The 27,500-nt window shown below is 46.8% G+C and overlaps 4 protein-coding genes and 1 long non-coding RNA gene across 9 annotated transcripts in view; 2 read left to right on the forward strand and 3 right to left on the reverse strand.

The window, feature by feature from the left end:
* The first annotated feature begins 193 nt into the window (after positions 1-193).
* Positions 194-2,260, forward strand: LOC126571135 (uncharacterized). The gene is made up of 2 exons (XR_007607864.1): positions 194-266; positions 551-2,260. It is a non-coding gene; the product is annotated as an uncharacterized LOC126571135 (long non-coding RNA).
* LOC126571133 (dynein light chain 1, cytoplasmic) lies at positions 1,900-20,500 on the reverse strand. Of its 3 annotated transcripts, none has more exons than XM_050229415.1 (3): positions 20,333-20,500; positions 16,438-16,612; positions 1,900-4,423 (listed from the first exon to the last, which is right to left on the reverse strand). In XM_050229415.1, exons 1-3 carry the CDS (start codon positions 20,386-20,388, stop codon positions 4,262-4,264), a joined length of 393 nt encoding a protein of 130 aa, XP_050085372.1. In that variant the 5' UTR covers positions 20,389-20,500; the 3' UTR covers positions 1,900-4,261. The 3 variants fall into 3 exon arrangements, with proteins under 3 accessions (XP_050085372.1, XP_050085374.1, XP_050085373.1); XM_050229417.1 differs by lacking the exon at positions 20,333-20,500 and adding an exon at positions 19,648-19,793; XM_050229416.1 differs by lacking the exon at positions 20,333-20,500 and adding an exon at positions 18,969-18,988.
* A 1,600-nt stretch (positions 20,501-22,100) lies between these two features.
* On the reverse strand, positions 22,101-22,948 carry LOC126571132 (60S ribosomal protein L17). The gene is made up of 2 exons (XM_050229414.1): positions 22,803-22,948; positions 22,101-22,722 (listed from the first exon to the last, which is right to left on the reverse strand). Exons 1-2 carry the CDS (start codon positions 22,881-22,883, stop codon positions 22,240-22,242), a joined length of 564 nt encoding a protein of 187 aa, XP_050085371.1. The 5' UTR covers positions 22,884-22,948; the 3' UTR covers positions 22,101-22,239.
* Positions 22,949-23,499: 551 nt separating this feature from the next.
* On the reverse strand, positions 23,500-24,753 carry LOC126581758 (NAD-dependent protein deacetylase Sirt6). Its single transcript, XM_050245636.1, has 3 exons — positions 24,628-24,753; positions 23,899-24,567; positions 23,500-23,835 (listed from the first exon to the last, which is right to left on the reverse strand). The coding sequence occupies exons 1-3, from the start codon at positions 24,691-24,693 to the stop codon at positions 23,506-23,508; spliced, it is 1,065 nt and encodes a 354-aa protein (XP_050101593.1). The 5' UTR covers positions 24,694-24,753; the 3' UTR covers positions 23,500-23,505.
* A 103-nt stretch (positions 24,754-24,856) lies between these two features.
* Positions 24,857-27,500, forward strand: part of LOC126573268 (serine-rich adhesin for platelets-like) — a 13,668-nt gene continuing 11,024 nt past the window's right edge. For all 3 annotated transcript variants that reach the window (XM_050233240.1, XM_050233241.1, XM_050233242.1), the window contains exons 1-5: positions 24,857-24,939; positions 25,442-25,739; positions 25,818-25,894; positions 25,962-26,129; positions 26,199-27,500. The exon at positions 26,199-27,500 is cut by the window's right edge and continues 4,677 nt beyond it. In XM_050233240.1, coding sequence (XP_050089197.1) covers positions 25,582-25,739; positions 25,818-25,894; positions 25,962-26,129; positions 26,199-27,500 — 1,705 coding nt within the window. In that variant the 5' untranslated portion in view covers positions 24,857-24,939; positions 25,442-25,581. The remainder of the gene's footprint in view (positions 24,940-25,441; positions 25,740-25,817; positions 25,895-25,961; positions 26,130-26,198) is intronic.

Here is a 27,500-nt window from a genome sequence, read left to right on the forward strand (position 1 = left end):
ACCGTACGTGCTTTATTCTCGAAAGAACGTCTTTAATGTCCATCGCTGAATTGAAATTGCATCGCTCGGATGGTATGTAGCGTCATCATGTTATCGCAGCTTGTGGTCTTAGTGAACATCATTCTATTCCGAGCAAAGGGTAGATTTACAGCATTGGTTGCTGTACTTTTGCTGTTGTTAGGAATAAAAGAGTTGCTGTTCGCCATTCCAATGGATACTAGACAGGCTGACTGAATAGTATAACCGGAGAGCAACATTGCGCGATGGTAAGTACTAACATAGCAACCATGACCGCACTGCTTTCGGAATTGCATCACCAACGAAACTTCAGAGAAATGGGAACGTGCATGTCTGCTGCACAGCAATACCATCCTCGTTCGAATTTCCCATCATCCAATAGCTTTTTCTGCATTTTTTATTATTAATTTATTTATCTTCTGCGTATTTTGTTTGTTTCTCTCGCGGTTTGCCAACGAGTCAATGCCCGTTTTTGGCTGCATTTTATCTGCTCGAAACATGCTGATACTAATTGTTACTGCTGCTGCTGCAGTGCGCGTGTTTGCAATCCTAGCCTAGTCAGCCCCAAACGTTTTGTGCCCTGCCGTTCAGTTGGTTTCCGATGCTGGTGCTAGCGAACAGAGGAATGGAGGACAAAGGACGAAGGAAGAATTGGGACACATCCAATGCAGTGGCCAAATACGGGGACGTGCCAGTGGACAGAAACGAGATGCACCATACATACTAGTTATCAAACACAGCTGGTGTGCCACAGTTTCCGGTAGGGATGGTCTGATCTGATTGTACGCAGTCCAGTGGAAGCGTGTTCCACGTTTGTCTGTGAAGAAGTATCCAAGACATTCGGCGCGAAAAATATACTTACACATCCACACACACACACACACAGACACACACATACACATGCAAAAAGCACACATGATACACACATTCATCATGCGTGATCATTGCGTGCATCGTGCTCGTCCTGCTGCTCTTCAGCTCCTTCTACACTCCACATACGGTTCCTGCAACACACAACACTCATCAACATCATCGGACGTGGGAATGGAAGAATAATTAAGATCATGCATGATCAGCCTCATTGAAGAAAGGCTCTCATCGATGTGCAGAGACGAAGCTGTGAAGCACAGAACACTCTGATGAGGATCCTTTTTTTCCTTCACGAATTTCGACACGTGGCCATAAAGTTTCGGATTTTCAGAATAGTTGCACAACAAACGATAGTTGACGACAGAGGGAGAACAAGAGTAGCGGAGAAAAAGAAAAATACAGGCAGAGAGAGAGAGAGAGAGAGAGAGAGAAAGGCAGAGAAAAGGAGTAGCTGGAGTCATCGGCATGATAAAGAAAATCGATCAGCGTGTGCATAAAATCCGGCCAATGATAAGCTTTTGTGAGAAGTATCCTTACAAGAACACATTAATACACCGAACACACCATCATATGACACGCACATACACAGACACATACATCACACGTTGAACAAATTTTCACAACAAAGTGGGAAAAAGGGAAACACTGATAAAGGACGAAATGACGGCAGATGGTGCTGATCACGGAACGTTACGTGGTGGGGGAGGAGGGCTTAAGGGGAATACTTAGGCAATAGTGTGCACTTTAGAAGGGATGGGACCAAAATGACGATGAATAACGTGCCACAGGTGGCAGTGTTCTTCCTCTCCTCCCTCACCAGTTAGCGCGTTACACGTTGTAGTGGACAGAATTCATTGGCTAAGCTACTGTCTAGTGGTCGATGAATGATTACGACCACATTATTTCATTTGTTTGCGGACCTCGCTGTCTCGATGCGTTCCCGATTTTCGCTACCACTACCCACTAATGATGTGTCAGCTCAAGATCAAATGTTTCTCTTGTTTTGCGTTTGTTGTATAGTTTTCCGAGTGAAATTCTTTATTTATACTCCCACACTTGCGCAATCATCTCCGCGCCACCCTTCTGCTGGGCGGTATTTCTCATAGGAAAACAAAACAAACAGAAGAGAACAAAACTAATCTGCTAATAATCATCCTAAATGTGTATGCAGCATTAAATCTAGACTCCTTCTTTTAAGCAAAACGCCTAAGCCTCCCTTTTCTGCACGTTGTTGCCTCTATAACACTGTTATATCCCTTTCGCTATGTACGCTTTACACGCTTCGATCTGCCAAAAACCGTAATACAATAGATGTACAAAACGAGCGTGTGCACAATGGACCAAATGTTGAACAATTCTGTTTTTGCCGTAACATGGATGAAAAAGAAGATGCTATGAAAGAGGAACGAGGGAAGGCAACAGGCAGAGTGGAAAGAGGTATGAGCACGAGAAAGAGAGAAAGTGAGAGAGAGGAAAAGAAAAATTCTAATACTTATTTTAAAATCATGTGAAAAATGCTTGAAAAAATGGAAAATAAATATTCTACCATCAGTCTCCCACCATCCACCCCCCTCAATACATTACACCTCCTTTCTTCTCTTCTTGATCTCTCTCTCCGTGCCCTGTCTGTTCTACATCGTACGAACGGATGAGCAGCAAAAACCCTTTGAACTGAATATGAATGTTTGCTTTCCGCGGTTTGTGTGACTCCGTTCCTGTGAATGTTTAGTTTTTCTTTATCCTTTCGCACTATAAACGCATCCTGTTTGTTACTGGCCGCTGGTGGCGGTGTCGCATTGTTATGGACTGAGAGCAGCATACGGCTGCTACTGGCTACTGCCACATATGTGCTACGGTAGCGGATGGTGGCGATATGGGGGGACCGTCCGTCAATTCAATATTAATTTCCTGTGGTCATTATGCTATTCTTTAGCTCGGTAGTAGATATAGGTTGGTACAATCGTCGTCATCGTAATAGTAGAAGTAGATAAGTCTCACTAGTACATGTCACGAATTTTCTCACTGCTTTCACACACGATCAAATATCATCACGACCATATTACGCGCCTCGCGTGTATCAGGATGAAAAGGCATATGTGTTAGCGTTCTATCAATCTGCTATCGGATGATCGCCGATGTGGAGTAGGCATGATCTTCTTGATAACACTATACGCTGCAGCACGCAAGCAGGAGGAAACATGGGGATCCATGCTCGACGCGTGAGATGAAATACAACGAAAGGAAAAAAACCCCAAAAACCTGTGCAGATTTTTGGTGCGATGCAGTTCGATTGACCTTTACCGCCGCGACGCGACTCAGTTTCTAATGTTAATCTTGCCTGCCGTGTGGTTGTTGTTGGTTGTATGCATCCTGTTTTACACTACACTGCGCGACGGTTGGTCCACAGTATGCTTGCTACGATTTGACTGACTCGCACGCTCTGTGTCTGTGTCTGGTACTGTGCTGCTGTGTTGTGCTGCTTCTTCCTTGTTGCTACTCCCAACCATCCAGCCGCTTCCTGGCCTTCACTGCGTTTGCTTAAAATAGTGTCGTCCTAAAAAACGCGCGCGCTTTTTACTCCAAATGATTGTATTTTTTTTTTTTAATTTTTATTTCGTTTGTTTGAATTCAAAGTACGCTGCCTCTCCTCTTCATTTGTTGGTTTTTGTTTTGTTTGCGCGAGAAGAGGACACCACAAACATCCTTTACTGTTCTGTTTCGGTTTTATCACGACATTACGATTTTAATGGAAATTGTTATTCAAAACATGTAAGGGGATATAGGATAGCTGCAGGTGGCTGCTGTTGATGCTGCTGCCTACCAGGCTTACGTCGACATCGACGATAGCTCATACCACGCTAGAACTGGTCATTGGTTGTTTCTCATAATCTGACGTCGTTGCACTTGCACATTTGGGTCATAGACCCATATCGATGCGGTTCGCTAGCTTCCTTATCCTATTCCCCATCCGAAATCGATCCGATACACGTCAGGGCACGATGCTGCTGTTGATGAGCTTGCAGCGCAGTCCACTTCCCCACACGCAGTATGATTACAATTCATAGTAAATATATAGAATGTTAATTTTCCTCTCTGGCGTCGACGGCGATTTTCTTTTTCTCTTCTTGTTTGTCCACGGTGCGGTCGCATCTGTGTCGTTTTTTTGCCACGCTTTGACCGCGTTCCGGTGCCTTTACAATCCCTTCTCTCTTGTTCGAGCTGCCTCCTCTTTCCGCTCACAAGCGCATAGCCACCAGTGGCCATTGGCCACCTATTCTACTTCCTCTTCGCCGTCTACACCTTCGGCACCCCTCATCTCATATGTCGTCCCCTCCTCCTTAACGCATACCGGGATACTAGGCTAAGTTTCGATTTAACCGCTCTTAAATAATAGGATGGCAACCTGGCCTAGATAGAAGTAGATGAAGTGGCGCGTTTCGTGCGTCACGTACGATCCAAAGTTCCGGCCAACGATACAGTGCCAGGTCGGGTTGTACTTCTTGTCGAACTCTTTCTTTATGTAGGCGGCAATATCCTAAAATGACAGCAAAAGACAGCAGAATGTTAAGGCGGATGGCACTTACAAAAAGGTATAGTGTAATACTTTTATCAACTTAAAGAAAGAAAAAACAAACAAGAAACGCTATGAATAATGCCACACCACCATACAACAGTGCACTTATGCCTCAGGCAAACAAAGACGAACACACGTAAAATGACGAAAGCTATCAAGGATGGATCACCATCAACAGCACCACATGCTGCAGATATAGGTCACCATCCGCTCCCTGGTATTACAAGACATACGTTGCATGATTTAAAGCAGGGTGACTTATCATCTTCTTTTTTGGAATTGCGCCACATTTTCGGTGCTGCTATGTCGGTAAAGAAACCCATCCGTGAAGTTTAGCTCTATGAGAGCACACGAAAACATTCGTTATTTGCTCACAGTTTATTTGTTCGTTTCTATCCGCGATAAGATAACTACCGCAAATTGAAACAACTTCCACAGTTGTGCAAGGAGGCAGACAAAAATCTAAATCTCCAAATGAAATCCCCAACCAACAAACCTGCTGCTAGTAACAACCGAACTGAAACCAAAATCGTATTGGTAACCCGCAAATCCAAAATAAACATGGCAAACGAAAAGGACACCTCCCGACGGAGCAAAAACATTGATGGTATCCTGAAGCCATCATCATCTCATAGCAACTCTCGCGTGCAGGAGTTCCAAGCATGAAAAGTAAGCGACAAGTATGGTGTGCTTGCTGGATATATCCTGCTGCTGTGTGACTATCTCGAGGTAAAAACAGAAGCACCTTTATGTCACCAAGCGAATGTAAAGTATATCAAAAAGAGTGACACCGAGGTGTACAGAGCGTCGAACTCAGGGCACTAGACTGCTACCCAGCACCAGCAGCATCATGATGCACTGCTACCAACGATAACCGGCTGATTGGATGCATCGCGTCCGGCGGTAACAAATCATGTGTTCACCTGCATCCCTTCAGAAACACACACAAACATACACAGAGATGCATGTAGCGCACATCCGAGATACATCAGCGGAAAGCAGATACCATGGCAAGTGACTCCTCCGCCATGTATGACGGCAGTGGAAGTGGCACAGTTCAAAAGAGCGATATAAACTTTTGTTGAGCTTCGTGCAGGAAAAAGTAAACATAATCACAACCAACGCTAGGCGCATCTGGAGCAATTTTGCCAAGCTACACAGCCACCCGCTCCATCCGGTGTCAACCAGGCCATGGCAGGCCACGCACTCTAGCCTGCACTCTAGCAGTTCGGTGTTGTTTGTTTGTCTGCTCAAGGATCGCCGGAGAGTGAGAGATCCCCGTCCGCCCGGGTTGGTGGACTCTAGTACACGATCCCCATGCTCCATAGTCAGAGCAGCTCAACAACATCGCGCAACATCACACAAAGAGTGTGCCATCAGGTCGCTCGGTACTCATCTCCATGTCTCCCCCCTTGTCATCGCCATTTATTCAAGGCCTAGTGGTTGGGTTCGGGATCTCGACTATTTGTCAAGCAAATAACGATGACGGCGACAACGACGACGACGACAACGAAGGCAGGAGAAACGACACAATCAGCGTCAAGTTGACCCAACTTAAGACACCCGCGTTCCTCTCTCTTTCTAGTACAGGAGGGACAGTACCGGAGACTAGTATATGAGGGACATTTCATCTGGCCACTCTGGACGATGATGATGATAATGTTAGCCGTCTCGTCATTAGAATACACACCTGGTTCGCAGTGATGGTACGGACAAAAAATTAGCAGCTATCATTAGGAAAAGCAAAACACACCATACCATAACTTTTCCAACATATTCAATTCGGAGAAAACATAATTATGCAATGTAGAACACACGATACCACCGACCTAACCTCTCCCGCGTCAGGCATTATGTACGAATCAATGGAAAACATTTACCCGAAACTCATCAGCAACTTATCCCTTTTACTCAAATTTCGAAACTAGATAGTTAACTTTCGCCCAGATAATGGCACCGATGGAATGCAAATGTTACGATGGCCTTGACAGAACTCCCCAGCTGTACAGCACATTTTCCATCGTTCTGTACATTTTCCATCGTTTTCAACGGTGCTCATAGACTTTTTGGTACTCGGTTCTGTACACCAGCAACCGCTAGATATCATGTCAAACTGCCATTAAAACCGTGGAGGACAGGCCCGATGCGGATTCCATACTACCAGGAAATAGCACACACCTTAACAAACACATACACACCCGACGAAGCCCAAAGAATTGGATCGATTGCCTTAGACGTGCTCCGCCCCTCCAGGTTATGGAGCCCCGTACAGTAGTATCAAGTAGGGCACCCCTATCACCCCTCAGGACGGAGGGGGTTTATAGAAGGGGTGGTCTGACGGTATCCGTCCTTTTTGGGGCCACCAACCTACCTAAACCAACTCAAAAGCTTGGTTGCCACATAAAACCCTAGACAGTACCTTCACAACCGAGTCGCGGTTTCGTTCTAGGATCGGTGGTGATGACGAATAGAGACGGCAGCCGCCAGAGGTGATGGTATCGGTGGGCTGGTTGTACTCTAATGAACTTGGGTTTATTTCGATTCGGCCTAGCCTGACCTGAAACAACAACGGGGTCATCACCATCACCAGCCGTTGAGAGCGGTATCCCGGTCACCTCAAAACTGCCAACCATTCAGCACCACAACGACCAACCGACCGACCGACCGAAGAGTCTCTCCGAATGTTCAAGCCTATACTACCACCGGCTACCGGACCATAAAGCGTTGGGAACTCGTTGACTCGTTTTTAATGCTTAACCAAGTTCCTGGAAAAATTGAAGTTAGCAGAGTTTTGATCGGTCCTGAATGGAGCAATGGGTGACGCAACATTCATCATTAGGAGTTACAAAAGGACGGGGCGGTCTTTCGTGGCCGTTCATCATCGGAATTCCACCATAAAAGGACATGGCAACTTCTACACTCTCCCTCACTCTCTGTCTCTGTGTCAAACTTGCTATGGAAAGCGTTGAGAAGTAGCAGTAAAACATTTGTGAGAAGTCCCCTTTTGCTTGTCCTTTTTTACGACAACCGTCCTCGCACTACTTCCTATCCGATATGCCGCCATCCCCCAACCAACTTCGGTTTCCATACCGGGCCATATTTATTTGTTTACTTCACACAAACAGCAACAACAACAAAAAAAAACGTCTCCGGTGCCAGGAAATGTTCCGCAATCCAAATGATTCCGCAGCCATATGCAGCGTGGCGTAACGAAGTTAAAACTTTGCCGATCGATATCACCGTGTTTCAACGGGCCAAACGACTCCTACACTACTAACTCCAGGGAGTCTTCAAAGCGCAACGGCAAACGCCAAGCGCGTGTTGGCTGCTACCATAGGTGAAGATAATTTAACATCACATTAGCACCCCATAGCATCAACCGTAATGGTGGCGCGCCAACCGACGGCAGAAGGTGTCAAAAGGTAGCTTCTTCAAAGTATCCCTGCTGTTCCTTGCCATCTGCTTTGACAATATCATGTTGTGCTGGGAGTTGTGAAAGAAACAGAGCTGCGACATCGGTGTAGAGTCGCTTTAATCCGCAATGTTTAGTTCATCCGCAGCAACTGAACACGTTGGGTAGGCCATAAAGAATGAAAAACTAAAAAGCCTTAGTGTTCCGTCAGACCATCCCTATGATGAGCGAAGAAGCTTTTTTTTATCGCTCCGAATTGAGATGGTGTAATCGATCGACATTGATACCCGACGAACAGGATGCCCTAAGAACGATGAAGATCCAATGCAAGCGACCAATCGATATCTGCTGAGTACTTTGGAACCAGAGACAGGCAGGCAAGGCAAGGCAAGGCAATCGACCGACCAACTACACAAATCATATAATCAACAAATAAAATATCTCATAAACCTACCCCGCCCAACCAGCTTGCAACCTCCATAAGTTGCGTTAAGCGATGCTGATCAATAGAGGTTTGTTTCGCGGTGCTAGTAAAATCTCGGCAAACGCCTACGAGGAAGCAATGCAACAGGAAATAAAGAGCGAGCGCATGAACATAAACCAGGCACCAAGCGATTCAGTGAGAAGTGAGATTCAACGTGCAACAGCAGAAAGACAATAAATAAAACTTTGCAAACGCGCTGTCGATGGCGGCGTTTTATTATTACATCTTCTCCTCCACTGCTAGCGGCAGTCGGGGAGCTTTCTGCCGTGGATCATCAGCCACAATCTGTGCCTCTCTGCCTCTCGCTCTCACCCTCTAGATCTGCAGGCCCTTTCAGTAAGCCTAGTGGCCAGTTTGCGGCCCATCATATTCTTGACATTAAAAGGATTTATTATATCACTTATCTCGCTGAATCTCATGACTTTTGCTTTCATAAATTCGCTCTCTGTAACCGTTTGCACATGGCAACGTGCGTGGACACGGCACGACGGTCGGCCGGGCGTTATACTGCTACAAGCAGCTACGAATTTAAAAGGCGAATAAAAGTTAATTCTAAAATTGAATCATCTTCTCGGACTGCGGTGGCCCAAGGAAAAGGATGTTATACCCGGCAGTGGGGTTAAAGGGCGCCAGCTGGCTCATCATACGCGTTGCTCTATTTTTGGAAGAGGATATGATGGATCCTTTTAGGCACGCGCATCACACCAATACAGATAGATAGAGAGAAGGAGCTGCGTCGTAATGCGTGCGTACGGAACCAGGATATTTAGGCACGGAAGTTGACAAGCCTGTTGATGGGCGCGCGAGCTCGCGGTGATCTCGAGGAACGTGTTTTTGATAAAAACCAGTAACAGGTAGCCTTTATCTGGACCGAGGGTTCTCTCCCATCGCCATTTTTTGCCATGTCTTACTCTCCCTTTCTCTTGCTCTCCATTTCGATCCGTTCTAATGGGGATCTCAAATTTATCAAATTAATCTAGACATCTCTCTCGCCAGACCGAGGCAGTGCTGCGGTGGCCCAAGGCAAAAGAGGTCGCGTCCGAAAACCAGATGGCGATATACATCATCATCGTCTCCGGAGAAGTTGTTCGATTGAAAAGACCTGCTTGCTGCTTTACGGTGTGTGTCCCACCCTCGGAGCACCGCAACACGCCGCGAGAGAACACGCCGAATAGAATTTCCGTTGGCCGCCAAAGGTTGAGCAGCAAAACTCACAGTACGAGCAGCCGCGCCGCGCGGTGAGTGTCCCCCGGGGTCTAAGTCGCGCTCGCTCTTGGGTATTCTTGAGACTAATTTTAGCAGCGACTAAGATAAAATGGAAAATTCCAGCAACTTGTTTCGCTTCGATGGTCGGTGGCGGCATCAACAGCAGCAGTAACACTGACCACCAACGACCGCGAGATAATTTTTCATTCCTCGCACACCACACCATTATACAGAACGGATTGGTGCGGTCGCTTAATGTACGCAGCACGAAAAACTATTTTAAGTTGACCGTGGTTTTTCATCCGAATTTTTCCCCAGCAGAACAGGGGGATGCGTTAATGAACGTTAGAATTTAGTAAATCCGAAAAAAAAAACGCTAAAACCGCCAAGCTATTGGCAGCATACTACTCGTCCAACTGGGATGCCCTGCAAGCAGCGAACTAAAAAGGATTTCGATTGTATTGTTTCATAAATCGCAAAGCACCGCAAGGATTTTCACTTCAAAAGTTTTCCTCGCCAACTCGCCGCCGCCCCTTTTCCATTAGACGCCAAACAATGCCCGGAAATAAGATGAAATAATTCCATTAGGAACGGAAATAAATCAATCAATATATGAGAGAGCGTCGAACACAACCAGGATTCAGGAGATGACTGCCTGCCTGCGTCCCACAGCCCGTCTCGCTTTCGTTCCTGGTAAACCATCGCGACCGGAAAAGAAAGAGGTACTGAGCGGGGGCATTAGGGAGCCTAACGGGACGCAGAAATCTCAAGAGTGTCAGACAATTCAATTGAACCATCGGAAGAGGGGAAGACACAAACTTTTGGAAAATGGGGGTTCCTGGTGCTGCTTCCCACAACGATATCCGTTTGTTTCTCGTGGTTGCTTATGAATGTCAAATGATCGGAAGCAAAACATTTGCATCTTCTCATCAATCATATTTTGTTGTTTGCCAAAACCATTTAATTTTCTACACACCTGCATGGAAAGCAAGACGCAGTAAGCCTTCGGTTCAAATAAGCGAAAGGCAAAACAGTAGAAGTGGTGGCTGTTGGGCAACGCAGCTTCTACCAGTCGCTTCGGTACACAGTTACCATCTGTTGTTGCTACTTAGCCTATCATATATCGTTCTGCTTCAGGGGAACTTATCATTTTGACGTAGAAAGATAACAGCGCTACCTGTCAGATACCGAAGATTTTTCGTTGTAAGAAACAGACCTTTTCGTGTTGTTTACTTACTAGACGCACGAGAAAAAAAATATCACATTTTGTAATTAGAGAAAACAAAATTACTTGGGCCAATTCTGCATTGAATACTACAATGGGTGACACTTTTTGTAAATCTTAAATAGAACCGAAGGTGTCGAGAAGTTTCAAGAAGTCACAAGAAGTCAATTATTTCTTCCTCATAACAGTAGCGATGCATTTCAAGTGAAACTACTAGAGACTAAGAACACTGAATACTCAAAGCGTAATGAGTAACATCATCAGACGTCTGGTTGGTTATATGCAGACCAAATGATTAACAATCGATCAAGATAATCAAAGACACAATTAACCGCTACCTTTGTTTGTGCCCTTGACGCGCCTGTTCCAAAAACTGTGTTGACCATGGGAAGGGTCCTGTTTATCGTCAACTGCTAGCAATGACCGAAATATCATCGGAAGGTTAAATAGCGCACAGCACATCGAGACGAAATAAACCCAAAGTAATTAACCAACGCCCGCAGCCAGCAGCAGGCGGCGGGAACAACTATTTCAGGAATAGATCAATACAAGATCCTGTACCGCCAAGAACCCGTATCCCACTCGCTGCTGTGGTGGCATTTTCCGATAAATGTGTTTTAGAATTTCCCCACACTTCCGTCCAGGATACTGGCTAGCCAGACTGGCTCGTGATGTATCTAAGGCGTTCGTGTATTAGTCGGAAAAGACGCATTCTACCCCACGCGTCTGCCCATTGCGCCCCGCTGACGCTCTGGTTCTTGTGCCACTGCACGAGAGCGCGTAATTGCTGAAAAAGCATTTCCCGCGACACCGGCCGGGGGTTTAACTGGGGCAAATCTAATTTCCCCAATAAAAACTCAACCCCACCGACGCAAACACACGGAAACGGGCTTTGGAAATTGGAACGGAAGGCAAGACCATGCCGCCGCCTACCCGCCAGTGCTGCGGGTAACCCCGTGCGCACATCAGAACCGGAAGCGGCAGTGGCAACGGTAACGGCGGCGTCGTTTCAGTGGTGTTGTGGGAGGATGGTTCCTGCACTCACAAGGATACGAAATAACACGTCACCGCCGGAATCGTTGGTGGATGAATTGCATAGAATGGTGAGCGCGCGGCTTTGGAACGGAGTGTAGGAGTCTCACTGCGCTCATTTCGCACTCGTGACTCTGTCATCGAGCCGCCGCGTTTTCACGAGATAGCAGCCTTGCCAGTTCCTGAAAGTGTGGATCAGTGTCACACGCGGATCCGAAAAGGGAGCATATCGTAATCGATTCGGAAGCAACTAGGCTAGTATCTCCGGTGTGAACGGGTCTATCGCGTAGCAAATATTGTTAGATTGAAATGAGGATTGAAAAATAGAACCATAGGCTACGATTACCTTGGAATTGGAACACGTGGTAAAGTCGATTATCGCTTGCATTTAAATTATCATAAAGAAACATTGGAGATGTTTATATGAATTTTAAATAAATTAAACACACCCTCAAATATCATATGAGCTAGCTAGCTTGTATAATTTAAACTTTAATTTAAAAAGAAATAAAGTCAAAAATATTATGCATTTATGTCCAAAAGATATGAATCTTATATCGGCAAATCACCTTCACAATCTTTTAAGATAAAGATAATCCATCGACAACATCATTATCAGCTGAGTGATAGCATGATCGTTATTTCGGAGTGTGATTGGATGATAAAAGAAGGGTTAGTATATAATAAGGTTATCTTCGAGAACCATACAGACAAGTTTAGGGTTGGGGACCTTACAATCATCTGAAGGGTTTTGTGACCGAAACCGTTGGGGATTTTGAATTGCTTCTTTTACTGGACGTGCACTCCATGCCGGTCAGTGAACTGGAACCTGCTTGGCACAGAATTTGCATGGGAAAGGATCAATACTAGCATGCAGAGCCAAGTCGATTCAAGTTGTGCGAAAGAATCTACCTTGGCGCTAGTAAGGTGATTCATTCACGTATTGACCTTTGCTATATGGTTCCAAGCTATACTAATAAGCTAACAATCAGGGCGTATACCTGGAAAAGTGGATGCATGGACCGTATGTCGGACCACGTGTCGGGCGCATTTTTTATAAGATTCTCATTTGGAGATTGTATTGGAAACCGCTTCAAAAAGCAATCGGTTTAACCAAATGCCAAATGGTAATGTCGAACCCAAGTCAGTCTTACTGCCTACTTCACGTATACAGAAATGCTCAGTGGAAATAACTACCAGCTACACTCCACGCCGTACCATTCAACTAAACTCGCCATAAAGCCACCACACATCGGGAGTGGCCATAATACGTTGATATTGTTTTTGGGATATGAAGGCAAAGCAACATAAATTTGCATTACAACTTTGCTTTCTACATAACGTTGACGCATGCATGTTGAGACGAAAATCGTTATTGTTCCACTTCACTTCTTCTCGCGCACACAGCTACTGTACTCGTGCAAAAAATGTAAAAAAAAGTTCAATAGAATGGGAAAGAAAAACAGATTTTGTTGGTTTGTCGTGACGTTTTCCAGCAAACGAAACCACCATGAGCACCACACCAAAGCGTATAACCATATTCGATGCTTACAAAAAATATGTGCCGCTAGTCTTGTGGAAGCCGCGCACAAGCAGCTTCTTGGTTTCACAAGCAGAAAGCAAACCAAGTCAAACCGCGAATCCGGTGCCAGAAGCTGCTCAATTTGCTAATGCCGAATATGCGTACGTTTTCGACGATATTAACCACCCACATATGGGCATGCACTGTGCGTGCCCAATGTGTGCTCTACACAAAGCCGTGCAAAAGCGACGACGACGACGAAAAATGATGATAATTCTAGCCTCTCGAGATCGTCCACTTGGCGCAATTTTCTTTTGCACTTGACATAAATCAGTGTCAAGCTGCCGTTAGGCACAGCATCATTAGCCATCGTAAGGCTGGTGAAAATGTACTGGAAAACCACTTGCGGACAAGTGCAGTGCACTCAAAGTGTTGCGCGTTTTGTGCTGATCCTGCGAAGCAGAAGTTTAATGTGCAACGCAATCGACGATTACGATCTCCATCAGCGGTATCTACGGTGACTGCTGAACCACTCTTGAACCGGTAAGTACACCAGCTGTGCATTCTTTCTGTTATCAGTTTTCCAACATTTCTTGTTCCTTTTACAAATAAGTATAGCGTTTTATCTGTTTTATTCTTAAGTTTCAGATACAGAAACACTATCTCAGCACACACTTGCAGCAGAGTTGGATAATTTAAGGTAAAATATAAAAAATCGTAACGCATCGCGTCGCCACAAAACGGGCCAACATAATGCCTGAATGCGTGATGAGCCCCGCGCGAGAGAGTACTACGCGAAGGCAACAGAAACGTCAAAAGCATTATGTATTTATGCGGATATATGTGTGCCCGATGACATAGCCGCCTTTGAGGAGTGTCCATGTACCGAAGCAAGTGGAGTGGTATGCTGTTTGTGGGAAAGATCACCCAACCCGCCCATATTGCTTGCTTTCACGTACTTTTTGTGCTTTCACAGCTAGCACCGCTACGCAACGCGCGCCGGCCATCCAGCCAACCAGGCAGCCATCGAAGAGAAGGAAAAATGTGTGTTTTTTTTCTCTCCAATGAGCACTGCCACAAGCCCTCTGCCTTCCCCTGCTCCTTCCATGAACGCACCGAATTTTCTTTAACCTACCGTAGGTAGTACTAGCAGAGGTGATGGCGGTGGTGTCCATGTCCACGCTGCAGTATATTGATTTTCTGTGTTTATTTATAAGCCTAACCAACAACCATCGGGCGACCATTGCGTTTTGGGGCCGTTTTCGCGGCAACAAACGAGTAGCAGAGGGGCCAGAGCGATGGTGTTTTTCAAACTTGAATTGAACTGGCTATTGGCGATATGCAATCCAAAAGAATTCAGACAGCAGTTTAATTTTATAGTTTCCAGGGCGACGCGACGACCACAATTAACTTCTATTATTTGTTTCATGTTTGTTCTCGATTCGATCGGTTTAGGTTTGATAAAAAAAAAAACCATGAAAGCCCATTGCTACATAATAAGTAACTAAGCACATAATATTTACTAAATATTGATTGAAATACTTTTCATCTGAGGGCGTTTCATCTGTCGACAATAACTAACCCTAACCTTCAAAAATCCCGGGAGTTGGCGCAAGATACTGACCTTCCGCCCAGTTGCAAATTGATGAAGGCCAGGATACGCAGAGGTAATGTAGCATAAATTATGCCCGACAGACCACACACGTTAGGCCATTACCACCTCACATCGCGCACATCGTCTCTTGATCGTTAGCCGTACCACTACCTATGCTCGCTGCGTATTTCGCACTAACCATAGAAAACGAGCATGAAGAGTGTGTTAGAGAAAGAGAGAGAGAGAGTGAGGGAAAAGCCGTCGACTAGAGCATATACTAAAAATAGCATTAATTTATTGCAAGCGCATCCTCCTAGCCACCATGTGCTGCTCGCACTTGGGAAGAAAAACGAGAGAATGCAATAGGTGACACAGCGGCCCAGAAGCTGATGGACAAAAAATATACAAAAATGCAAAACAAAATCCGCATAATGTCATCACATCACACACCGCGCCGATCACAGAGCATTGCCAAGCACCGAACGAGAGCGGCAAAACTTTTACAAGACCCACTACTCCCACTAATGTGTGTGATGATGGTGCCTCCGAAGCGACGTGACCACGGAAAGATAAACACAGGACACAGGAGGGGGCCCTCTGGAAAGCTCTGAAGAGCTGGAAGGCTGAGGCTGCATTTTCTGAAGCATAGCAACGAAGGATATCCTTTGGGCATCAAAATCAGGTTCAAGGGAGGGACAGTGAGGACAACACGGAACGAGGACTGAATCTTTGGTTATCCTCTTTCAGCTCCGACAGAAGCACGTGCCACTACTGTTCCTGCTGCTTCTGTGTCTGTGATGTGCTTGCAAAACTTTATCCCTCAGATTATACGGTTGTCTCTTCGTCTACGGGGATGCGACAACATGAAGCACGTTTGACCCCCAAGGAATAACACAAGGAATGGCCAACCAACACTCCGTTTCAAATTTGGAATCACCTCATAATGCTCTCCTACCCTCCAGACTCTGTCCGCCCTGTATCCAACCGAGTTTTCAATAAGGAAGGAGCGTGTAAATAGCGTTAAAACGATTTCCACATGATGATGATTTCATCACGTCATTTGACGTGATTTTCATCTAATTATGGTTCACTCGAAGGGACCAAGTGCAACGATGTTAACCATTCCTTCGGAGGTATAAAAGAAGGGCATCAAAACCATCAAACGATTGAACGGCACGTTTGACACACAAGTTGCTGAAACATCAAAGAACACACAGAGACGCACGGACAGCAACCACTTAGAATGAAGAAGATCCTCTTGCCGCGTGCTCGCCGGCTAACAACATTATCCTTGCACAATTACTCTCCAGCGTAGCAGTCTCTCCTGCAACATTGCAGTGTGCCAACTAAATCCGGTTCGTCCTTGGCTTACTTGGCACGCCGGAGTGTGCGACCGGAGAGTAAGCCATTTGAACGAACGCTACGCAATGCTCTGATGGAGGTGACACAATTGCAGACCAAGTGGCGACAAAACTACGAGAAAATATCGGAAAAACCTACCTTTTCAATGTTGTACTTTTCGAGGGCCTGCGTTGCACAGTCCACGGCGTCCTGCTGCATTTCCTCGCCCATGTCCGCATTCTTGATTACTGCCTTGCGGTCACTCATTTTTCTAGCGTTATTTGATTTTCTGTTGCTTGATGTCGGTGATGACGAAGGAGATGCTGACGATGACCTGCGAGGTGAGCCAACAGATAGAGCGATCGAAAAAAAAGAAGAGAAATTGAAGAGAGCAATTAATAAACCAGATGATACAATTTTACGCCTCAACCGAACTGAACAGCAAGTTTAACGAAATGTGAGTAAATTCATTACATCCGTTACTTGGGTGATGGCTGCCTTGCTTTCCGGGCATTATAGGCCATTCTAGAATGCTGCAGCAACCATAAATGAGTTACTGTTCCTGCTAGGAAAGGGGGAAAACCGCCAATTATCGCTCAGTCACTTACAGAGCGGGCCAGTATACAGCACAACAGCCGACCGGCAGCAAAAACGATCAAATGGGTGGGAAATTGGAGAAAACCTTTCACTATCTCACGTAATGTGGTCCTTCTCGAGAGCTTCGCAAATTCGCACTACTCATCCGTTCCCTGTTCACCTGACCTATTATTTCAGTGAGCCACCATCTAGCCAATCAGCCCAAAAAACATTACTGCCTATTTTCTGCGCAAAATCCCACGATAAGCTTACTGCGATGTAGTTGAGGGAAGTGACGAGTCATAAGAAACCGTCTCGAAAAGGCCAATGATTAGCTTAGCAACAAGGTGGTTGCTTTCTTAAACACGCTATTGTTTTGTTTTTAATATCTAATTTGGAATAAATTATAAAATTCAGCTAGTCTTGTCCTTCTCGTCCGTCTCTCGGCTGCTGCATGTTCAACTGCAATTTCCAAAGTGTCGTAGCATCCACTTCGCTGCTGTCTGTGGTCTATTGTGTCTGTCGAATCGAAAGCCAGTACAAGAACTAGGAAGAAGAAAGGATACCGAAAGCCTTTAAGCTTCGCGTGGAAAAATGCACAATTTACATCCAAGTCTCATCGCGTGGTCTATCGATTCCGAGCTAGATGCACGCGATGTGATTAACACACCCAGCAGCCCGCTGTTCGTCGCCCATCCTATGCTGCACACCAGCCGCCTGCCAAGGTAAAATGATAGTGAAAACAAAATTTTCGATTTTACCACCATTACGTGTGCAGCTTAGCTTGCACTCATTTTCCCACAAAAAGCCCATTATTCATAATAGCGCGCACCCACCAGTGGACCACAACTTCAAAGATGACTTCAGGCAAAATTCTCGGTGACCCATGTAGTGTCGTCTGGGGACAGCCCATACCAAAGGACGAAGCACGTCCCACGCGACACCTTTATATAGCGAGGTGTCGCGCACAGCGTTATGTGACCTTGAATGGTACTAACGAACGAACGAAACTCAGCGACGAAATGTCACATCATTTGCCCGTCCCATACTACTTCTGATGATTCTACAGCTATCATTCCTTCTTTGGCAATCCGTTCTCCGCGCGGATAGAAGCAGCTCATTAAAAAGCTTAAGCCCTAGTATTCTCTCTTCTGTGTACCACTAAGTAATGGGCACATCGGGAAGCACATGAAAGGATTGATGACTAAAATGTATTTAAACGAAACCATCTCGTGCAAAGTTAGTCGATATAAGGATCATTTGTGCAACCACTATCATCCGCGAAACTTGGAAAATTTATGGGAAATTCGATTCTACTCTGAATCATCGCCTCACACCCACTCCCCTCGACCACCCTTCCGATGGTTTCTCTCACGCCATTTCAAAACTCTCTCGCCTCCCAGTCTCCAACAATCGGCGCGAATCGGAGACGCGGAGCATAAAACAAGGAGCTCGAACCGAACGGAGCAGAGAACCGTAGATACTGTAGCTCCACCTTAGATTCCCGGAAAACCCTGCTTTAATTCAGTCAACGATTGGGGCACCTAGACAGCGGAAAAACGGATGAGAGCGTACGTAGGATGTATTTGCACTCTTCCCATAACCACTCCTTGAACGCGGAGCGTATCGGTAGTGTCCTGCTCCGTGGCGCTACTGGCGCACTCGCTACTAAAAGCAATTGCGCCCCGACCGAGCAATGCTGTCCTGATGTTCGCCTGCAGAAAGGGAACGACCAAGTTTAACGGGAGAAGTTGCGAATTCTTTTCTTCGAGCATCGGAACGCATCCTGCCCTTAGCAACCCTTGTGCACATTGCATGGTGTTTTCCTCGCTGTGCCACCAGCAGACTTAAAACTCTCTTCCATCGAAGCACCCATCGCAATGAAACCACCGCCAAACATGCATGCGGCCTAATCGCGCACCGCGTTTTGGGGGGTTTGATTTCGAACGTTCTAGAAGAAAAAAATCGGTGGAAATTTCGCTTGGAAAAGCGCATACACCATGTGCTCGAGACACACCGACTCGAGGAAAGTTACTTTCTCGTTCTTGCTGCTCCTGCAGATGCGGCTGGCTATCCGTTGCCCATTCTGACCACCTCTCCGCGGCGGCACTTACGTCAGGGAAAGTGGGGTCACCAGCATAACGTCCTGGTTGGACACGTTCCCCTACAGCGGTCAGCTCCTGGATGCGTGGCCTTGCCAGCACACACACTCCCGCGCACACACGCTCATTCTCTCCGTAAGCCCGTCCTTTGCTCCACTTCCCCGTCTCAGGGCTTCCGGTCATGGCCAGCTTCAAGGATTCGTCGAGGCTGCCTCGACACGGGAAATTCCATCATCTCTTCGTGTGTGAGGGGCACCAAGGCAGCTCTAGCCTACTGTTAAAAGGATGTCCTTCTGATGACGAGACTTTGCCATAATCAGACCGACGAGCACGACCACGTCTCAATGCCGTTGACCATGTAAGTGAACTTCCACAGCACTGTAGCGGAACGGCAAATGGAAAAGAAAAGAAATTGGCAACGGATTCAACGGTCCCTCCTGATGGGTGCTCCCTGCTCCGGATTTGGCCAACATCGGGCGAGAACGTCGTTCTTTTTCGCAGCTTTCCCTCTAACTAGCACCGGCGTGCACACAATTAGTGAACTCGTGAAGTTTTTTCCAGCTGCCCTGGCTTTCGCCATCACGGACCGCACACGCTTTCCTGGGATCCCGGCAAAATGTGTCGCCCCGCGGGGTTGCCGGACAGGCCGCCGTAGTTGGCTCGGTAGATTTTACTCCAGATGTTTGCTCACCGTTTTGTTCACCGCAAACAGTTCACTTAACGCCGCTGGGAACACGTTTAAGAAGGACTTTCGCTGAAATTTCACCGTTTATCGCGAACTTTCCACGAGATGTTCTGTAAATCCGCTCTCTGCACGACCTCTCGGAATGAGCTCTTGAAAAAAATTACCGTTCTTCGAAAAGTTACCGATCTTCGAAAAAATTCGAAAAACATGCGAGGCGGTTTCTGGCAAGCGGTTTCTGCCACACGAAGGCCGCCCCGTTGGATCGGGTTCGGGTGTTGCGGGTTCGAGTTCGAGAAGCGGTCCTCTTCCGCTTCACTGTCGTGATGATTCTCTTAATTTGATCCATTTTATGGCCGTCCATTTTATGGCCATCTAATACAAGTTGCCAAGCGAATGCTTCAATCCAAAACAAGCACAAAGCAAGTCCTCCGGATGTAACGTTCCGTTCAAATCGGCGGAGGGGCCAAAGCAGCGAACCTAGCCCGCTAAACAGAAACTGCGTGAGGTGAGTTTGGTGAATTTGGGAAATTTGTTGGAATATTCAAAATTAAAATCAATCGTTATCCGTAACCCCCCTTTCTTCACGACCACCCGTCACACCCTATTATTTCACTATGCAGCTAGTCTACTGTTTGCTTCATGCTAGTCTAGAGAAAGCGTTCATTAGCTAAGCCAGTAGAGTATCATTTACCAACGGATTTTGATTTTTATGTGCTCCGAAAATGTTGCCTTCACAGTGTTGCTCATGAAGTCATCGTTCAGCCAGGAGCTGGAAATTAAAAGTCGGTACACGGGGCGGCTCTGTGGAGATAATCGAACTTTGTCGTCATCACACGTTCGACGCTAGGAGGGCCTGAACACCTGAAGAGACAAAATGTTCCGCTATCAGTTCAACGGCAATCGGAAACAAATAAACTCATGTAACTGAACAAAGCGAATCGATTCGTCCGCTTTTACCGTCCCTAGCCCGGCCTATAAACGACATACATTCGCATAGAATCGATCTGGAAATATCCCCCTGCGCCCGGCGAGTACGCTGTGGGCCACGGGGATCCGCGGATTGGCCACGATTATATTACCGGCACACGCGACAATCGAAGAGAACATTTAACTGACATTAGCACGCGCACCTTACAAGGACAAATGTCGGAACTATTATTCAAAAGCAAAAACGAAAAACGTAAAGGATGCGGCACAGAGGGCCGCTCGATTGTACCACGGATAACTAACAGCTCCATGCGGCTCCTCTCCTTGCCCCTTGCAGGGAACCGGTGTGCAATGAACGCACATCTCGTCGCATTTTTCCAATCACCGCCAGGACACGAAAAACTAAATTTTCTCTCTTACTGACTCGCTCTTGCTCTCTCCATCTCGCGATCTCGATCGGTTTAGAAAACATAATCTACGATAATGAGGCTAGTATGAAAATGTGCTTAAAGGAACACCATTCCGATTGGGAACTCGCCGGAACCGGAGATGATTTTTCTCGTGGACACCAACACCGAACCTGCACATGAAATATTGGGGCTTCTGCTGACCTCCAGTATGCTAATGATTACTTTTCACTGCAAACTGCACCATCGATGAAAATACTTGCCGTTATCTGCAGCACGAACGTAAATGTGTAGGAAATTGGTCAGCACACGCTGAAGCTACTATGTCCTGCCCATTTGGCACACCTCACAAATGGCAAAGTGCTCTTGCAGATCCTTTTTCAAAGCAGCCTCTAGACATGCAATATATATCCTGTAACCGTCTCGCCTTACCTCTTATCACAAACCCGTACCCTTTGGGTTTTTGCTTTCTCTCGTTCGCTCTCTCTCTCTGCTCTTGCGAGTCAGCTGGCAGTTTGAACTTCACTTACTACCGGGCCTGGTAGGACTAGTCGTGGAAATAAGTGGTGCCACGCGAGATTCGCATCGAGCGAGGAGAGAATCCTTGTGCCGGTGGGAGACAATAATGCGATGCTTTCGAAGCGGCTGTTTGGGAGCACGAATCGATTTCGCATCTTTTGCACACCAGCGACAGTGTTCTTCTCTGTCGATGTTTTACTTTTCGCACTTTTTGGCACAAACCGTTGTCGCACATGTAGAGCAGCGAGAGAACCGTTGGCAGATGGGAGCATAATCTACTGCCATGCCATGTAGCAGAGCGGCCAAGTTCACTCTGGAGTTTAAAGACAACTCCGCGTTGCTCCGCCTCATGCCAACCGTACATCCTCTTTAAAAGGTCAGCCTCTTTGAAGAGCGTGGCATTGTTTTTCGAGCATCAATTGAATGAAGCATAGAATTTACTTATTCGCATCCAGAGGCCCCGTGTAGCAGTAGTCAAGTAGACAATAGAAAACCATCAAGAAACTATGGACAGTGATCCGGGCTGTTCCACTTGTCCTGCAGCCTTCTTCGCGCTGTTGTTAGGGGATTAGTTTCACAGAATGAGAACACACAGAAACAAGAGGATTTCGTTTCTCCACCTCCTTCACTTTCTTCCCAGGGCGAGGGGTGTATCGACGGTTTTATTCACCACCTTGCAGCCAGCCAAATAGAACAATCCACGCACGTACACCGAGCGAATCCAAGTAATATTGGATCCCTCCTTTTACTCGTTACGCATCATTTTCTCCTTTTGCCGCTGCATCTTCTTCTTGGACAGCTTCTTCTTCTCTTGCTCGGCATTATCGGCGGCCTTGGTGACGACGTCTTCCTTTTCCGTGAGCGACAGCTCAATGTGGCACGGCGACGACATGTACGGGTTGATGCGACCATGCGCACGGTACGTACGGCGACGCAGGCACGGAGCGCGGTTCACCTGAATGTGATCGATCACTAGACGGTCCACATCCAAACCCTTGTAGTCCGCGTTCGCTTCAGCGTTCTTGAGCAGCTGCAGCAGGAACTCGGCGGACTTCTTGGGCCAACGGCCGACGGAGGTACCCCAGTGCTTGGCCTGGGCACAACGACCGACACCACCGTTGAACCGGCGGAACGGCACGCACTCCTTCTTGTCGCACACGTTCTTCAGGAAACGCTGAGCACGACGCAGAGGCATACGCTTGATGGCTAGTGCTGTTTCGCGGGTGTTCTGTAATGATACGCCGACACAGATCGTTAGAGCCAAACGATTCCACCGGACCGCGTGTTTCAGCTTTCCGCCAAGCTTACCTTGAAATGTACCCGGAGGTTCGATCCACGGGATTTGCACGACTTAGACGCATTATCAGGTTCCTTCGCGTAACGACCCATCTTGAAAGCGAAGTCTGTGTAGACGAGAAATGGTCACAATTAGAATAAGGCAAACGAATGCTGGCTTCCAGTCAGTTTCGCTGTCGGATCAATGAATCGCAAAGGTCGCCTCACTCCTCCCGTTGGCCTTTTGCCAACAGATCAACTCGCGGAACATGACAGTTCCGGGCGGCTTCCACACCAGGCAATGTTGATGTTGCTGGAGACACACGTTGGACTACTGAACTGAACATATTCCACGGTTGGACGGGGCCAATTTCTACTTGCCGTCATCGCGGACAACTTTTGCGATTCATTGTCATACGACTTCAATTGATTTTATACCAAATCACAGCGATTTTCGTATTTTTTTACCGACAACAATTCCAATGCGCTCCTTCACCTACCTTGCAAGATGCCGGAAAGAGAGACTTCAGGCGTTTGACACCCGGAAACAGCCGAATTGAGCAAATTTGAGCAACTCTTGTCAAACCGTGCAAGAAAGCCATTCGCTAGGAAGCTCAATTCAAGCAAATGAGCGAAAAAACAAACGTTTTGGTCAAGAATTATCTGTTGACGAGCGAAGGTTTTAAAATTTTTGGATGAGTACGGTCAATAAATATCACATTAAATCGCGTTGCGTTCAAGGGGAACTCTCCTGTTTAATTTCGTCCTCCACGGGATCCTTTTTCAATTTTTTACAATTTTGTTTCAATTCTTGCTTATCGTCAGTGTGAGCGGAAGAGCTGAGTGCATGTTTCAACGCTTTGCCCTTCGTTTTTACCATCTTATCATACAGTTTATCTACTTTTTTAACCGCACTGCTAGGAATGGCCCATTCCGCACTGCACGGAACATGCTTGGTAGGATCATCCGCTGGGCGATATGGCAGGATTTCCACTCCAAGCCGTTTGCACACCTTCTCCAGTACGGTATCAACATAAGTTGATATTTTAAAATCTGCTTTTTTGTCCTATAGATAGAGAGATACTTATTATTGAATCCGCACCCTTAAGTTCAAATCTGCTGCACTCACGTGTTTCGTAGGTTGTAGATTACAAATAACCAGCTTTCCTCCATATTTCTTGTTTTTCAAAGGCAAATCACCGCTTGGAACGATTTGCAGTGTTGTGCCAAGACAAATGTTTAATTCCGCCATCGCCGAGTGCATGAAGGCAAGTTGCAGATCGTTCTCCGGAAGATCATGTTCCCAGTCCAAAATGTTATCGATCAGATTGCCCCCGCGACAGGAGCGATTTTTGCCGGTACCGTGGCACACGTTACCGGTGAGCTTTTTGCCGACCGTTGGTGCAGGGGTATTTCGCACGTACTGTCTGCGACACTTGATACAAGTCTCGACAAACATGTTACCATGCAGCTCCGATAGATAGTCCCGGGCTAGTCCGGAACGTAGATGCAATCCGTCAATATTTTGGCTCACAACGTACTGTACGTGACCTGCCGCCACCAGCGCCTTCAATGCCATGTGTGTCTTGGTGGGGATAGCTTCCTCGAATGCAACGTTTACCGAAGGCTTCTCGCCTCTCTCCTCCAACGTCCAAACTCCTTTTGGTCCCCGGAAATCGGGAATGCCTGCGCTCGTGCTGACACCCGCCCCGGTGTGTACCACGGTATGGCTAGAAGCTAGCATCATTTCAGCAAGTTGCTCACACTTTTGTTCAACCAGCTCCTCCGAATCGAATTCCTAGCGGTTGGAATAGATGGTTTTATTGGACGGCAACCACACGGGTCATGGGATACGCACCTCAGGCACACCGAGTACCCCCTTATTTTCATACTTGGAAAGTCCCTCAGCATAATTACAAGACATGGATGAATCTGTACTTGATTTTCTGGCGAGCACGGATTTTTAAAAGATTTTCTGGCTGGCGTTTTGGGCGACTGTGACATAAACAAACGCGTTTGCTTGATTTCTTTATCGGTCCAGATTATTGTCTTGCGCGCTTCTTCGTTGTTTTGGTCTCAGGTTTACGCCGTCAAAATGGCGGCTTCAGGCAGAAAATTATCTCTCTGAGTTTGATCAACAAAAGAGCAACGCTGAAGGCGAAACGAAAAGGTAGGATGTGCAAAATTCTTTGCGACCGAGTGGTGTGATGCCAACGAGCATGGAAATGTGATCATTGTGGGTGCAGCAGTTTGCCAAAATCGTGCTCCGCGTTGCTAGCATAAAAGAGTCACCTCTGAGGACCGCGTCCCATAAGCGCTCCATCTCGTCGCACGCAAAACGACAACGACAACGAACCTGAACGCGACGAAGAAAACGGCACAGCTTCCGTGCCGTGGTATCGAGGGTTTTTTGCATTTATTCCTGAATCTTGCCTCTTTCCACGAGATAATCGGCGCTAAGCTTGCCAACAATGTATTCGGGAAAGAAGCAAGAGGTAAAACAACCGAACAGTGAGACTTCGTTGCGGTGATCTTTTCCTTCCCGTCAATACCATAATTACGTTCTTTGGGATCGTCTGTGTAGACCATTGAAGAAGAGTTAGTTTAATGTAGAGATAAAAAGGTGTAAATCACGGTGGCTAATAGCAACGAAAATGCTCTTTCTATTTCAGCAAAGTAAGCTGGCAACAGTCACTACAGCTGGAGAAATCCTATAAGCATCAGCAGAGGTGGACGACTACCGGTCTATGAGAGGAGTATAATTCACCGGACTGTGAATTCCGAGCGCGGGCCCACTGCAGCATAGCTCAGGATGGCCGAGTTAACAGACGGTACAATCGTTTGGGTCAAGTTGAGCAACTGCTGGTGGCCTGGCGAGGTGATGGGCGATGAGCGGCTGTCGGAAGATTTCCTTTCCTCACTCCGAAAGAAACCGCTAGCTGTGGTAAAGTTCTTCGATGAAGATGCCTAGTGAGTATCGGGCTAAATAACTACCCTTACCCTTACACTAAATGGAACGCTAATTACTATTGTTTGCTCTTTTCATAGTGAATACGTAAAAAATCCCAACTTCATTTTCAAGTACAACTGTCTCCGAAAGAATGAGTTCCTCCGAAAGGGCATGGGTAGGGATCGTTGGCTGCAATATGAGCCGTTACGGAATTTCGATTATAATTTACTCTATCGTTCCAGAGCAATACCGTGCCAAGAATAAGCACATGGAAAAGTTCCCAGCAGACGTGATGCACGCCGAACGAATGACGGGCGGTGATCCCAATATTGTGAACTCGACCGATTTCCTCAGTCCTAAAAAGGAACGTTATTCGGGTTTGTTCCAGGATTCCAACAAGACCCCGAAAGGTTAGTGATCGTTTTTTTTCGCGCTTCACTTTATGATAGATAATTACTACTTTTTTCACTCTCCCTCAGGCAAACTACCCAAAACGCCATCATCAAGTGCCGGTCAGATACCGACAGTGGTTGGTCGTAAGACAATACATGAGGTACGCTTTCTCACGCAACCATCATCGTCGAACGGGACTGCACGCCCATCCGATGTCAGCAACCGGATGGAGAGTGCATCTCCGCTAGCACCGACTGTGTCGCCCGCTGCAACATCGGCAGCGATTGCGGGGTCTCAGCTATACCACTGTCACAAATGCGGTTTCAGCAGCAGTCGACAAAATGTGATTGTTATTCACATGAAAAATTGCCGGGCTGTTGGAGGTGGCGCTAGCACTAACTTTACTCCACCGAGACGTCCTCTCCAAAGCACTGAGTCGATGTTGGAAGCCAGTCGACGCAGTGTATCCTTATCTTCGGAAACTCCCAAACCATCTGCTACTCCCGTCGCTACTGATACCGAACGCGTAGAAAAGCAAAAGGAGCTACTACATGAGAAATCGCTCGAGGAAGAAACCGTACCCGCTACCAGTCGGATAAGAGCCAGTAGAACTCAAAAGGTTGCTGCAACTGTTTCGGCAAAGAAAGTGACCGCTGATCGTCGCAGAGGCAGGCGTGGTACCCAAGGAAAGAAACTGCTCAACACTGACAGCGACGAAGAAAAGGATGACGTTCCGAAGGAATCATCAAATGAACCGGATCAGGTGGAAAATCAAGCAAACACAGGCGACCGAAACCGGGAGCCGTCGATGGTAGAGCAGGTTAAAGCAGTCAAAGGGAAAACAGATGCAAAACTGAAGAGCGAGCTGTTGGCCGATTGGAGCGAGGACGAACAGGACGACGACACGGACGAGACAGAAAAAAGTTCGGAAAAGAAGGCACCGAAGAAGGAACCAATTGCGACCACTCCGCCAGAGGCACAAGAAGGGGAAACACGCTCCGATTCGGAGCCGAATCAAAAACATCAGTCTCCCAGTGATGAAGAAAGTGGCACAGCGAAGACTTCCGACAAAGAAACGGTGTCCGTCGAAATGTCGCCTTCAAATGCATCGCATACCGGGTCAGCGTCGTCGTCGGCAACAACGGCGCTTCCGCTTGCCTCTCCCTCGGGTACAACGATCAAGTACCGAAATATTCCCAAAAAACAGAAACGCGAGTACATCGAAGTGACCAACGATGATCCGTCAGTGCAGGAGAAAACGAAGACGGTTTCCCGCGAAACCAGCGGTGCCTCGCTGTCGATAAATGTCGGTTCCACCGAAGCTCTGATTGGTAATGGAGTGGGGACGTCTGCATCTGTCGCAGAGCGGCCCATAAGTGCCAAGCAAC

This window comes from Anopheles aquasalis, chromosome 2 (assembly GCF_943734665.1).
Source record: "Anopheles aquasalis chromosome 2, idAnoAquaMG_Q_19, whole genome shotgun sequence".
NCBI lineage: Eukaryota > Metazoa > Arthropoda > Insecta > Diptera > Culicidae > Anopheles > Anopheles aquasalis.

Coding starts and splice junctions, on each gene's coding strand:
- LOC126571133 (XM_050229415.1), bottom strand. CDS start 20,388: ATGAGCAACACTGTGAAGGCAACATTTTCGGAGCACATAAAAATCAAA. Junction 16,613..20,332: donor ATAAAAATCAAAATCCGTTG/GTAAATGATACT, acceptor CTCACCTCGCAG/GTCATCGTCAGCATCTCCTT. Junction 4,424..16,437: donor AAAAGTACAACATTGAAAAG/GTAGGTTTTTCC, acceptor CTGTCATTTTAG/GATATTGCCGCCTACATAAA.
- LOC126571132 (XM_050229414.1), bottom strand. CDS start 22,883: ATGGGTCGTTACGCGAAGGAACCTGATAATGCGTCTAAGTCGTGCAAA. Junction 22,723..22,802: donor ACCTCCGGGTACATTTCAAG/GTAAGCTTGGCG, acceptor GTATCATTACAG/AACACCCGCGAAACAGCACT.
- LOC126581758 (XM_050245636.1), bottom strand. CDS start 24,693: ATGTCTTGTAATTATGCTGAGGGACTTTCCAAGTATGAAAATAAGGGG. Junction 24,568..24,627: donor GGGTACTCGGTGTGCCTGAG/GTGCGTATCCCA, acceptor TCCAACCGCTAG/GAATTCGATTCGGAGGAGCT. Junction 23,836..23,898: donor ATCTACAACCTACGAAACAC/GTGAGTGCAGCA, acceptor CTCTATCTATAG/GACAAAAAAGCAGATTTTAA.